A 14764-nucleotide genomic window follows, 5' to 3' on the forward strand; every position below is an offset into this window, starting at 1 on the left:
TATGCAGCATAGTTCCTGGAATTTCCATTGTATTATTATGAAACGGAAAATACGTCTAGAAAATATGTAATTTAAAAGTTTTATTTCGTATTAGGGGAATTTACAAACTAAGCTGTCAATTTCCTAATATGTTGACCAAAAATTACACACACACGAACAAAAGCTCATGTTATTGATAATATACACAAATATAAACTTCTCTGATTAATTATAATTATGATATTCATACATTGTCTGACACTATATAACGAGAACTAACAATAAACACAAAACAAAAAAGAGCAGTTAAGGAGAAGTTGTACTGCACTGTAATGGCTAGATATAAGGAATGAAGGACATTTAATCATAAAGCCGATCTTCACACTATATTCAAAACATGAGCATTGTCAACAATGTCTCCTATAGATATTTATCAAAACTTAAAAGGCAATACAATTTATACCAACAGTATAACTTTCTGTGCAACGAAAAAAAACATAAACGTGAAAGCCAGGTATAATTTGGATCGTCCTAATAATGTTCAAAATTGATGCCTGAAGTCATATTTTGCTTCCAAATTTAAAGTAATGCTGACCAGCCTAATACTGATTTTAATGTTGAAATTTCTCCAAGAAAAAAAAAAGTGATTACACTTATGATATCAAATTATAATTGGATTACCTCGTTAGGTTTTATGGTTGTTTTTTTAATAAAATTGGCAGTGTTTGAGGTGGCCTGGGCTGATCTGACCAACTGATGCACACTATAATTTAGTGTGTTTCTAATGTCAAAAATTTCTCTTCCAGTTACTGTTAACGCCCTATTATGTCCATATATGAATAACAATCAGCAGGGAGATAAGAAAGATCACAAATTCACTCAAGCGTCTGGTATTGCAGATCGGTGTGAAAGTCGTTATACAAATGTTATACAATGCATAATAATATTTGTTTCTGCAAAAGAAATGGGTATAAAACATTAAAACGAGTATAAAATATTACCATTTCATATCAATCTTGATTACCGTTTAAAGCATTGTTATTAGGAGCAATATTCACGTATCAAAATATTGTGAAATGTAAAAATTAAGCTGAACATATGGCTGTCCATGAAATATCATGCAAAAATATTGTATAAAGATGTTACGCAAAGAAGACAACAACATAAATCAATAGCTATTAAAATGACAACATGAGTTATGCTGATAGAATTGGTGTCAAAAATATGTTTTTAGATTTGTCATGATGTATCTCAACAAAAATATATTATAATGACATATTATATTGAACTTGAATACTTTATATTGAACAGAAGACATGGTAACGTTTGCTTCTATTTGGCTATTGTAGTTCATGAAGACTTCCTTGTATGATGAACTCCCGTCGGTATTATGATGTATAGAACTTTAGGGTGCGCGTGTTATCAATAAAATCCAAATGACTAACGTATTAAATGTTCTTTAATTGAATCTTGTGCAACATGTACGATAATTAAGGACGAATGATGTTTTAACATTTAATAAAGTACAACCATACATACTAGCATTTTTATGTTCAATAGAAACTAGCAATAGTTACATTTTTGCTACATGTACTGTAAATGAGTAAACATTTCACGAAAGTAAATATAGTTGATGTTTATTATAAAGAACGCTTAAGTGGTAGTTAGAGCTTGTTTACCTTTTTTAGCAATACATTTACGGGACATGTTTTGTTTATAGCTCAAATATAATAAGACATATTCAATAATAAATTGAATTTAACAGTTTAACTTACATCTGTCATCTTTCAATTATTGCATAATTTTGTATAAATGTGTGTACAATGGACTGCGCCAAACACTCATACTACTATTTAGATTGTCTATATCCTTAAATATCTCCAGTTTTACACTCGGCAGCCGACTGGACAGCACTTTAAGGTTGCCCCGTTTCATCGTTAAAGTTGGCGTAGACGTCGAAAGAACGAAGATATTCCGAAACGCAGCCATGACAGAACACAAATTGTTCCTGGTAATACAAATGAAAACATGCTTTAATTCAGCAATACTGTCTAATGCATATATAATTGTAGCATAAATGCGTTGCCATGTATGTATTGGACAATAAGTAATATGCTGATAACACTTCGTTAATAAAGGGACTTCCAATCAACTGGAAATCATAAGGAGTCTTTCGAAAGAAACAAAAGTGATACGATATATTATATTTGTAGTATATTTTGTTCGTTATGGTTCGTTTGATAAGATGAATTATTCACCTGATTCGGTATCGCTAGCCTCCGCGTGGTTTTGACCTTCCTTACTGCGTTAAGTACACTAACTTCATGTTCCACCGCCATTTTGTGGAGAAGCAACGATACCACACAGAACAGACCGCTCTTGCCCGCACCGTCACTGTGTTAACGAAATGCTGGTTACTAGCTATACTTATAGTTTCTTATATCCTTAATAAGTATGCAGTCTGGCAATAATAATAACAGATCACATGTGTCATGCACATGACATTAGAAATAGATCATTATAACTAAGAAATACGTGCAAGTTACACCAATTGTAATTACTTAGATATACTCACATGTTACATCACGTTACACCAATTAATTGGATGTATAATTTCAATAGTATGTTAGCCTTTCTTAATGTTTTATGGGTGCATCAACCAGAATTGCACATATCTAAAATATTGATCATTTTTGATGTTGTGTATTAGCAACAAGTTAAAAGTGTGACACTTAAACTTAAAAACCCCACAATGTTTACTTACAAACAATGGACCAATATCGGTCCGTCATCTTGCTGTTTCATGACATTATCTATCACGTTCAGAAATGACAGGAAGTTTGTAGCCGACCGTGGTATGTTCTCCATTTCATCCCAGTCAGTAAATTGAAGATGTGGAATGGTTCGATAAGTGCTCGTCTGAAATGGTCACCATGCACACGTTAGCTGTTGTTGACATTTAACTATACTGTCATTGAATACACAATCAATTGTAAATTGCACCAATGTTTATGTTTTTTATCAATTATTCAAACGATGTATTGAATGTTCAAATATTGTCTAAACTACGTTTGTCGTCAAATTGTCTGCATTTGAAAGGCCAGTGTTATAATAGGAAATATACTTCATAAAGTAGTGGACAGGAATGGTCATATCCTATAGTTTCAGTGTATCAGTGTGCATTTGTTTTGAAGTGATTCAGTAAGAGAAGTAATGAATGTATTGTTACTACTACATCCTACCCCTTTGTGCTGTATTGTCAATGTTCGTTCTGCGTAAAATGTTTTATTTTCCTCTCTTGAGCAGCTGACTTGGAATGTTCCCTTTTTCAAAAGTTCTTGGTTGGCCGCAGGGTAGTATATTCCAATATTCTGCACCATGTGTTATTAAGAAGGATATCAGAAAAAAAATAAGTTGAATGATACTGTATTTAATAATCAAAAGCCACATGGAAATAATCACAATATTGACCACATACATTATTTAACTCAACAGCATTCTATTGTGTAATACTTGGTATATGGTATCGACGAATTGTTTTTCAACGCCTGTTCGGAATCTGATAAGATTACCACGTGTTATAATTCATTAAACTAATTCCTTGATAGACCGGCTAAATGAATGTCTATTTATCCTACCTTTTGTTTGTCCATGTCAGCTTCGAAGCTGACGATACACGAACACCTCTCTTGGACAGCTAGTGTCAAAAAGTCAATAACCGTCTCTGGAAGTGGAGTTTGTGCTACCAGGTAGCGTTTCTTCATTCTGAAGCTCTGTCAAAATGTGACCAAACACAATCCGTATGACTAAGTAACTTTATTACATACAAGACATCTATTCAAGACCCAGCACATGATGATAAGTAACATATATTTATCGGCACGTTTGAAGAAATTTAAAATACGTTAAGACCGAACTAATGAAAACTCGCTTACGTGAATGTACACAGCATTGATGTAATCTGGCGCTCCTGGTTTTAGATGAAGATAAAGTCTTGGCCGGTTTTCATTTCCTACACGAAAGCAAATTTTTAAGCAACAGAGATTGTTTAAAATGTATAATTCGTATTTACGGCGTGGCGATTTCTATCAGACTTTGAATGATATATTATGTATTAAAAAAGTATCTAAATTTTGTTTAAAAACTACACGAACACTTCTGTAATATATGCTTGCAATTTACCCGGGATATCGGCGTTTGCTCTGTTTTTGCTCAGGTGCTGTTTATTTCGCTCCACTGCTTCTGTTTCATCTTTAGATCGTGTTTCGAGCGTCTGCTGCAGATGCTGAAAAAAAACAACAACAGATCATTAGAAGAAGATTATTAATTACCTTAAATCGTTCAGACATAGACAGGAATTATCATTTTATTGATGCAAATGTAATAATATGCATTTACAGAACAGTACAAGCGGATATGTGAGGTACTGTAATGTATTTCAGATAATTCTCACCGACGGTGGCACTATCTTGTGTAACGTTCTTTAGCGGTCTATTTATGAATTTAGTTTTCCTCTTGCTTCATGGCCTTTTGGATTAAAAATCAATGATTCGAAAAATAATTTAAAGTATTCTAGTCGTTAAATAAGAAGATGATTAACATTCTAAGCATCGAAAAAAAAAATAATTGGCTAAAGAAATTGCAAAACTTTACATACTTTAAACACTTCAGCGAGGCGTATTTCAACATCGTTTTCGTGCTACTTGCATTTATAAAGAACTGCCCTCTGTTACACTCTTTTTAATTTCTCAGGACCTCGAAAAGCACCAAAGCCAATGGACTAATGCACCTACTTATTAACAGCGTTTTGAATACCCAACGTGAAATGCGTCAACTTTGGTACAAACTCCCTCTTTCTTTGACAGAACTGAGTAAAAACAAGTGTTCAGGGATGCACTTCCAACGCCAACACCCATAGGAGACCAAAAATCCACAAGGTGAGAACTAAGAATGATCATTTTGAAAGTAAGTGACACGTGTTTCGGATTGATGTAAATTGACTGAATTTTTGGTCCAGACTAGATTTCGGCTTTCCAACATCAATACAGAGCAGATATAAAAAACACAATATTGAAACTAAGAATTATCACTCAAAAAAGGAGTCCTTTTGTCCCAGCTTTGTTAACTGTCTGATGCCCCTTTACAGACTATCTCTTGCAGTGTCTGGCTAGACACTTGAGCCAGACTGAGTTGCAGTTTATTTATGCAAGGAGGTGCATGGAATCAATAGAATCATGGGATAATAATATACGAATTTGCGGCTTGCGCAGACCTCTTTACTACTTACTATTAGTGAGTGGCGTACTTTATGAAATGTATGCAACCTACTTTTAGAACAATCTCATTACTAAATAAAAACTGTACATTATTTAATGTGCTCTAAATCTTTTTTGTTAAGTACTTTGATTATTTAATAATAATTTTCGTCTGCAAAGATACGGTCTTACACTGTATACATATTTACCTCAAATGATAACGAAAGTGTGAGTGAAATCGAAACTTAATCCAGTTTAAAGTAAAGTTATACTATTTTGAAGAAATGCACTCGACCTTATGTTTGAAAATGACAAAAATAACTATATTAAAGCTTGTAACTGATTAGTAATATCTACCTTGTTTATGGCAAAAACTATTCATATAATAAAAAACCTCATCCACTTCAATCATGAGGCGGTTACATTATACTTATAAATTCCAAACTAAAAACAACGGACTCAAAGGATAACCATAATGTAGCTTAGCACAGCTGATACGAATAAAGTTCAAGTCCCTTTTCTTCGGACTGTCGGACTGTCTCATGAAAAGGTTACTTATAATTTGGTTAAAACGTAAGCTCACTGCTTGAAAAAGGTTTCAAATAAAAACTGATATGCATTAATAAGTAATTCTACTTAGAGTACATTTGTAATAAGTAGATAATAACGTATCATATCATTCAAATGAAACAGATACATGAAAACTAGGTTACCATGCATCCACTACACTCATTTTATGTATTCACATGTACTGAAATGTAAACCCTCGGTTGATTTAATGTACCTTAAACTGAGTATTTAGTACTTGTGTTGAGTGTCTGTTCATGTACTCGTTGAAGTTTTCTCCCTTGATTTGTTTGCAGTCGAATGTAAGTGAATAAACCACGGCGGTGTGTAGAAACTGATACTGCCCCTGAAACAAGAATACGACACTCTTTGCCCAGCAGGAAGGCTTTCAATATTTTCTTAATGATAATTTATTTGGAAAACTTATCCATAACTCGACGTGTTCAGCACAATTAAGGTGATCATTTTCCAAACGACCAGTTCCAATTAAATGTTTTCTTTAGTTTGTAGATGACGTTTATAAATAGATAACATCAGAAGTATAGTTTGTACCAGTTTTAGAAAAAAACATTTAACAATGAAAAGGGAGGAAAGGCATTTTTTAACAAAGCCTTTATACGTAATGACTTGTGGCCTTCAATCCGCGAGAGTTTTGCAAATCATAACGAAATGAATTAATAGGATGTTCTTGTTTTGGTTTATATATAAAGTGAATTATGTCTGCTTAATTCGTAGGCATCAATTTTTATTGACGAATAGAGACCCCATTAGATGCATTCGCTTTGTTAAAGTGTTTTGCAATAGCAGGGTAAGCTTCATACAAACTATTAACTTACAATTGTTTGAACCATATTCGGCCTATTCTGACGCATTTTGTGGACACACCCAGAAATGTCTATGGCTTTCTCAGCTTCACCTTCTTTCGTCAGGATATCCAAAGCAATGTAGGTGCCTGTTCTCCCGACACCTGCGCTGTAAAGTAAGAGTAAAACATACTCGTATGTGCATCAAAATTATACAAACCTGTTTATTCAGAATTTCTTAACAAGTATCTTATCTATTTTTATTTAGTATGTCATTTTGTTTTCTTTGATACAGTTAAGATTCTTCATTACCAAGGGTAACTCTTACTGCTCTAAGAACTAGTTCCAGGTAGGAAAATAATAATTTTCTCATTATTTCACGTAAATAAGAGTATATATCTTCAACGAGGTATTAGCTTGTTCCTCAACGGCTTTACTGTTTTTCGTTCAGATACATATTTTAAGAAATATACTCTTAGAATTTTGTTTGGTCATTTAAAAAAAAAACACTTACATTTTTTTCATTAAACAAGTAAGGTCCGATTCAAGAATTAGTGCACTTGTACCAGCGTATACATCATCCATATGCGTAAATCATTAGTTCAAACATGATACTTTACATGAAAGTACTTCGACATAGTTACCCGATATCGTAAGGATATAGGAAGTATGTTAAAATGTTATATTTCTATATTTCTCTAACTGTAGACTTTTAATATGTTATATTTGTACCAACCTGCAATGCACAACAGTTGGTCCATTCAGTGTACTCGGCGTACTCTGAACACGCTGTCTGAACTCTATCATCGCAGTTACATCGTCTGGTATTGCCTTGTCTGGCCAACACGTGAAATGAAGATGATACAACGTCCTTTCCTCCGATCCCTTCAGTTATATGACGGTTCGAATATGATAGTTTTCAAATGATAACGCTATACTAGTAATGCCTATGAATTGTGGTGTGCTCTTGAAACGAAGCTCTAAAACTAGTTTAACTGCCCAGCTTACAATTTTTTGTTTACCATTCCCAGGCAGAGGAGCATGTTATCACGGATTTTTTACATTGCTAAAAAGAAACACAAAATCGGACGAACATTGATTGTGGTTCACCTTTTATTTGTTTGTTTCCTAATTTCGCTTTGGGTTTGAAATTAACATTATACCGTATGAACGTTTCATTTGTTACATGATGCTGTCTTAACATATTCCGGCTTTTGGTGACGGTAGTTCTTAGTGTTAATATACATTTTTAGAAACGTGTGGCATTTCGACATTAAGTAATTACTAAGCTTATAATAAGTTAATGGGTATTTACAAAAGTTTGTAATGAATGTGAAAGGTCAATGGTATTTTTTAAATCGCCTGACTCTACTTCGGATAAAATAGTTCCATCCTACGAATGAGAACTCTTCACATAAAACTGTTTCATTTGATAACATTTATTTCGATTTATTGAAAAATATAATTGCGATTCATTGCGTTTAATTTTGAGATATTTGGACGCAAAAGTAGAAGTTTCAAGTAGATTGTATTGGTACGCGACACTTGAACTATTCATATAAATATATTCTTGCTGTTCGGTAAAGAAGCCTTTATTAAATAATCATTCTCATAATCATCTTAAGCAATTTCTACGTCCAAACTAAATATTCTACGTTGTGGAAAAAGAACAGAACGCACGAAGCCTTTGTTTCGCTGTCGGTGTCATACAAAATCAATAGCAATGGTCACAGATCAATGTTTTTTTAAGATATAGTTACTCAGTAACTGCATATGGTGCAGAATACAATAAACATATGAAGAGCAAAGGCTAAACGTCTGAATTTTATTATTGTCAAACATTCTACCGAAAACAACAAAAACGAGCATAGGAATTTGCAACGTGATACTCTTTTTTGTATATGCGATATTCCTGTAGTACTTCAAATTTGCCCATCATTATATACACTTGAATATTTCAATAGCTCCGAAAATATTCTCTACAGAATGGGGACAGTTCACCTGTGAATATATGTCGGTTGCAACCCCATTATGCACTTCCTTTTTTAAATAAATACTATCTCAGAATTTGAGCGTCATATATTTGTTTATATTTCTATTGTTGTACTTAGAATAAGATAGGCACATGCAGAATTGGGCACTTTACATAATTTTGATATATTCAAAAAGAAACTTTATCTATGATACAAAATTAGTACGGGTTTTCATTTGCGGTGGTCATGTGTAAAACGACACGTTAAACTAATAGCATTGTTAATGTAAACCCGGAAGAAAGGAGTATATTTGCTATCTTAATAATACGCAATTTTTCAATGGGTGTGCTGAGGCATTACGGTTATAATGGATTTCAGATATTTTCTGTATGATCTACCTGTTTCAAATTATATTCCTATATTGATAAAATATTCAATGCAAATGTGAGACATGTTTTAATTCTATAATGATTATACAAAAGTTTGAATTGGGTAAATGTCCAAAGATCATGTCTTATTTCAATTAAGATGTTAACTTAACATTATTCGCTAACTTAACAATATTCACTAAATCAATAGTCTTAAATAGTTTAAATATTAAAAATTATACGTTCAAATCCACGAAGAGTTGACACTACAGTATGGAAACATGTGTTTTATTATTATAACAATTTAACAGGAATTTTGAGTTGAATTCAATTCTGTCAACGACCTTTAACTCTGGCTTTAGTGGTGCGTTATTTTGAAAGCTCTCCACACGAGCATCTTATAGTTTTATTTATTAAATAACAAAAGTGATTGTGTTTATGACCCGATCCCTAATTTCTCAATTGAAATACTATTGTATGCGCTATCGTAATGCGTATTTGACATATTAGGTTGTATTTTGTCCATAAGTTCCATAGTATTGGTTCATGTTAGACGGACAGACGTACAGAATACGATCTATTGACATCCCTCAATTGAAAATTGTTGGCAGTTCATAATGAGAATAACAAAATTCTACATTCAACATACGTACTATTTGTTTTTGCTTTCTTCATCATTTAATGTAATTTTAATTATAGTGCAACATCGTAAGGCAATTACTTAATATTAAAATACACTGACATAAGTGATTGTCCTAGTGTTTACTGTTAACTTTTGAGTAATTTATTTTGTTGTGAAACTGCTTAAATTTGAAAATAACATTTATATATATACAAGTAAAATGATACCTCATATTCTTTCGTATGGGTTTAAGAGTCACAATGAAACAGGTGAATTTATCAAAATTTCAATAATTCATACCCTCTCAATATAATGTGTAACTTAATCTAACAGAGCAATATAATATGGCTTATTATGTCCCCATAGGCAGGTCACAAAAGGCTTCAACTACAATAAGTATGGGTAATTTGTCAAATTAAACCCGGAAGAAAAAGTTTATTCACGTTCAGGTTGTTTTAATCTTAAGATTCATTCATATAACAGAAGGGGGGTCATGTCTTAGTATTGAATGAAATATGTTTTGGTGAATTTCGTACAAAAACGAATTCCCCATGCTTGTATCTGATTTTATTTGAAAGAAAAACGATAACTCGTTAATGTTAACCAAATATTGTGCTTTCGTAAATTAAATAGTTTTGTCCAAATGCATTGTTTGTATTTCCATTAGGCAAGTCGATTTATTTTTTGTTTGTACACAATACGAATGCGAGTGTTATAAGTCATCCTTAGTTTTACTGATACTATTTATGGGACAGTAATCATAAATGTAACATTAAAATTTTCACCTAGTACTAGATAAGCTGTACTTTATTTTCAAGAATGATCAAAACATATTACATGACATTCGATGCGAGATCAAACTTGTCAACTCACCATAGTCACTGTGAAAACTCTCCTAGTAAACTCAGCATACTCATCATCCGAGCAGCTCTCAACTTTTATATCACCATACTTCTTAGTAGTTCCAGGATTTGGCCAGTATTGCTCGCATTTAGGGGACTGAAATAGCACATATAATCGTTATCATCAGGCACCATTTGCAACGTTTAAACAATAATGATTATAGTTATGGTAGTTTCATTAGCAAGGAAGCAATCCTGAATGTGTTTGCTCCCTCAAAATATCGTATTACTTCAACAGGTAAAATACTTTTCACAAACTGCTATATATATATCCAGCTCTTTAAAGTACGTCGGTGTAATTGGGTTCAGGTAAGAAGTTACGTCAGTTAACTTCTCAGACGGACAACGAGACAATTCTAACGGATAAACTGTACACTGATAGACCACGGGTCTATAATGTGCATTTGGACCTGTCAGGTATGCACAAAGGCCACCTTAAACGTGATATACGAGTATTATGACATGTTAGTTTGAAGACAATTAGAACAGACTAAAAAGATATAACAAACATTATTTGAATACATGAAATAACATTAATTAGACGTTATATTGTTAAGACTAATGTTAGATGTGACGTTACGTTGTAAATACCATTACAAAATGTGACGTAACATTGTTAAGACTATTATAAATTGTTAAATGTGACGTATCATTGTAAACACTATAACAACATGTGGCGTTGCGTTGTAAAAACTATTATAACACGAATCATATGATAAAACCTACATTGCGCATTCATACTCATGATATCCACAGTGCAGGTTCTGGGAATTGTATTTTAACGGTCATGACCTTTTTTAAAATGCTATCGTTTCAAGCACTTTTAAAAAAATGCATTTGGTTGTATACTTACTCCCTGTTCAATGAGGTTGGTAACCATGACAATCTTCTCAACCTTTTGTTGCCAAATCATTTTCCAAAATAAGCCGAAATCTCCTATTTGTTGTGACATTGGTCCTAGAAAATAGTTGTGTCCAAACAAAGGATAACATTGAAACATTTACACACAAACTAATGTTACTAATGAGAGGTAAGAACAATTAATATGCCATAATTGTGTCAAATTATTAAATCAATCCAATTGAACAGCTGATAAAAAGGACAAGCATGACATAAATTCATTTGTTTAATTGAACGTGTTACTAGATCTTTTTGTGTTTGGTATCTTTTTCCATGGCAATGTGAGAAGTGTTTATTTCAATTTTCATAACGTTGTTTGTATAGTTTTAAACATAAATGATTTGTTTTTCAATAGAGCATATGGAAATTTTAAATCAACAGATACAGTACAATACAATACGATACATTTTCTCATCCTAAAAATTGTAAACTGAATACGAAAATGCTATGTATTAGTTTTCATGCATTTAAATAACGAAACTAAAGTTCTGCATGTTTAACAAAAAGTCGTTATATATAATGACATCTGACGCCGTGATATGGGTATCATATGTCATTTTACCTCTTACCTAATGTGGCGATATACTGCTTCGGCTTTTTATACCCCTGAAAAGGTGGTTTGAAATGAAGTCGCTATAATTTATGTAATTCTTCTTTCTGAAGGTTTAATAACGATGACAAAGAGTAAATGGGACCGCGATTGAAATACAACAAACAACTAGGAAGTTTTGGAAATAGTATTTTCGCATTTGAAGTACGAATTTTTACCCATTTTATTACGGAGTAAAATATGAGTTATTAAATTGAGGCCGCCTATCCATGATCAGTGCATATGCCGCGACACAATGAACTTATTTAGTAATTTTTACCAACAGACAGAAAAAAATACCAAGGAAGACAAAATTAAAATACATAAAGCTTGTCAAAAAGTCATTACTAGTGACCTCCGTATGTTTATTGCACTGAATATACAATAGTAAAAATGTTTTATATAATAAAATTACATTTCCCACATCCTGAGGTAATTTAGATTTTCCTCAAGCGATTAGGTGCGAGTGGTGTTTCGATCACGAGGGTTGCGGGCAACGAAATTGATTTTGTACCATGTTTTCAACGACAACATTGAAAAAATAGCAAGCGGAACAAGTGAAAATCGTTGCTATTGAATCTTAGTTCGAGAATGATTACGCTCATCTTACGTTATACCATTATAATATGGGAGTTGGTGACTGGACGAAAGCAAAACACAATAGTCAAGGATGCAACAATAACAGTAAACCGTACATACGTCAATAAAGCTTGCGTTTATGTAGTCTGATCCGCAACTGCTTCTAACCTTTACCCTTGAGTCATCGTCTAAAAGGAAGGGAGATAATCAGTGTGTCACATTGTTAATAACTAATTAACTACTTAAATCAGAAAGGGCATTTCATAGCTTGAATTATAAAATAAAACTAAACGGCTTGAATCATTTATTCAAACAATTATTATAACAGTGAAAAACCCATGACAAGTATTAAGTTACAAAGACTATAACTTACATGGATAAATTCCTTTGTATCGATTCTTACTTATATTTTCTTTCTTCTGTGATTCAACATATGGCTTTGATAGACCACTGGAAAATTTCTGTCAACAAAGAAATAAAAAAAACTTAACATATTTAAAGATTACGAACAAGGGGTGTAGTATGCTTGCCAATGACATTTTTGGCAGCATTTGATTATACCCACTTAAGCTCTTCATGTATGGCGCTTTAAAACGTATTCGCTAATAATTATGAACACATGCCCTGAAATGTTATATTAACCTTACATCATTGCCAATATATTCAAATGCACAACACTAAAACAAATGATGGCAATCCAATCGCTCCTGCTATTTACCTCAAATTCTGTCCTGAAGGCCTCATGAGTCTTTCCATCCACATATATGACGAGCTGACTAATGGGTATTTTTGACTTACAAGTGGATGACCCAAGTTCATTATAATACGTCTGGTCGTCTTGAGAAGTATTGTTAAGAGCAGCGCCAGTGCTCTCGTCATCTACATAACACAATACACCAATAAATTAGATATTAGTTGTAAATTATTTTGGGTATTTGTTACACGATCAATTGTTTTGTACACTATAACATAATAGCCTAACTGAATATTAAACGATTATTTTAAATAGTTTGTAATGAATCTGCATCTAACAGATTGAGATATTTTTACTAACATTAGTATTTGACTTGCCCTTTCCTAAATGTCTTTGTAAAACTTACCTATCTCAAGGTCAGTTTCGATTTCTGATGCAGTCACAACATGTGTCGATGTTTTTTTCTGTATTGGTATGAGCTTTTTTGCTGATGGCAGGGACCCAGCTACACTTTGTTGTGTTGATTTCCTCTTGATATGGTCTTCGTTTGCTAATGATAGCAAGTTAAGAATAAAAGATGATTTTCAATGAAATGCAGTTTATATAAACAAGATGCCTTAACTGTTTAATATATTTTACTAGAAAATAAGAAAGCATTTATTGTTATCAGATATGGTCTTACAAATTCATTCATATATAACTTTCCCTTAACAAAATTGATAAGGTAATGACAATGTGGCCTTACTGTGTTTGTTTTCGTCCTCGTAAATGTTACCCAGAAATGTTGTATTGCTGTTTTGTTTGTTTTTGCTGGACGCGGACTGGCGAGCGGATCTAGTAAAATAAATGTCTAGATAAGGATCTTTCAATATCCTAAAACAACATGAACAAATATTACTCTTGATGGCATGAAGTTCATATCATCTTTGTTCAGTATGCATGCTATTTGTATACATATATTTATTAATAATATATAAATAATTATTATAATTGAGCTTTCAATCATCGGTTATTGTGTTGAAATTTGTGTTTATGCTTTTTTGTTTTGTTTAATCCGTGTAAGCATTGGCAACGCATTTGACACGTATAATATTTTTATTGTGTCTATGTTTAATCATCATATTATTTTTTCATCATTGATTACCATGTTTTATACCAACAGTGTGTTATGAATCGTTTTAATGTAGAGCGTTAATTTGACCACGCAAGAATGACGTTTAGAAATATCAAATTATGTATACATCATAAGTGTTTTATGGGAACACACATCATTTGTTTTATAATACTTGTTAAATAACAATTGTAAATTTTACAACTAGTTTTGTTGCTTTGTGGTATCTATACCTAAACGGACAATAGTAAAGTGCGTGCGTAGATGAATGCAACATAAATGATGCTTGTCTTCTGTTACATGTAAGAACTTGCAATATTCAAAAACGCATCAATTGCTAAAATAATAAACTATTAAATACAAAACATAATTTTGGTAACACAATTTTATACCTTCGTCGAAAGACGAATATTGCAACAACG

The 14764-nt window shown here is 32.5% G+C and overlaps 1 protein-coding gene across 1 annotated transcript; it reads right to left on the minus strand.

The window, feature by feature from the left end:
* Positions 1-275: 275 nt before the first annotated feature.
* Positions 276-13925, minus strand: LOC128204886 (receptor-type tyrosine-protein phosphatase S-like). The gene is made up of 18 exons (XM_052906288.1): positions 13871-13925; positions 13638-13781; positions 13256-13416; positions 12911-12998; positions 12658-12725; positions 11939-11975; positions 11323-11426; positions 10441-10566; positions 7341-7489; positions 6638-6773; positions 6019-6147; positions 4162-4264; positions 3915-3991; positions 3618-3752; positions 3222-3350; positions 2744-2898; positions 2238-2373; positions 276-1987 (listed from the first exon to the last, which is right to left on the minus strand). The coding sequence occupies exons 1-18, from the start codon at positions 13923-13925 to the stop codon at positions 1895-1897; spliced, it is 2025 nt and encodes a 674-aa protein (XP_052762248.1). The 3' UTR covers positions 276-1894.
* Between the last annotated feature and the right edge of the window lie 839 nt (positions 13926-14764).

The sequence above is a fragment of the Mya arenaria genome, chromosome 10, assembly GCF_026914265.1.
Source record: "Mya arenaria isolate MELC-2E11 chromosome 10, ASM2691426v1".
NCBI lineage: Eukaryota > Metazoa > Mollusca > Bivalvia > Myida > Myidae > Mya > Mya arenaria.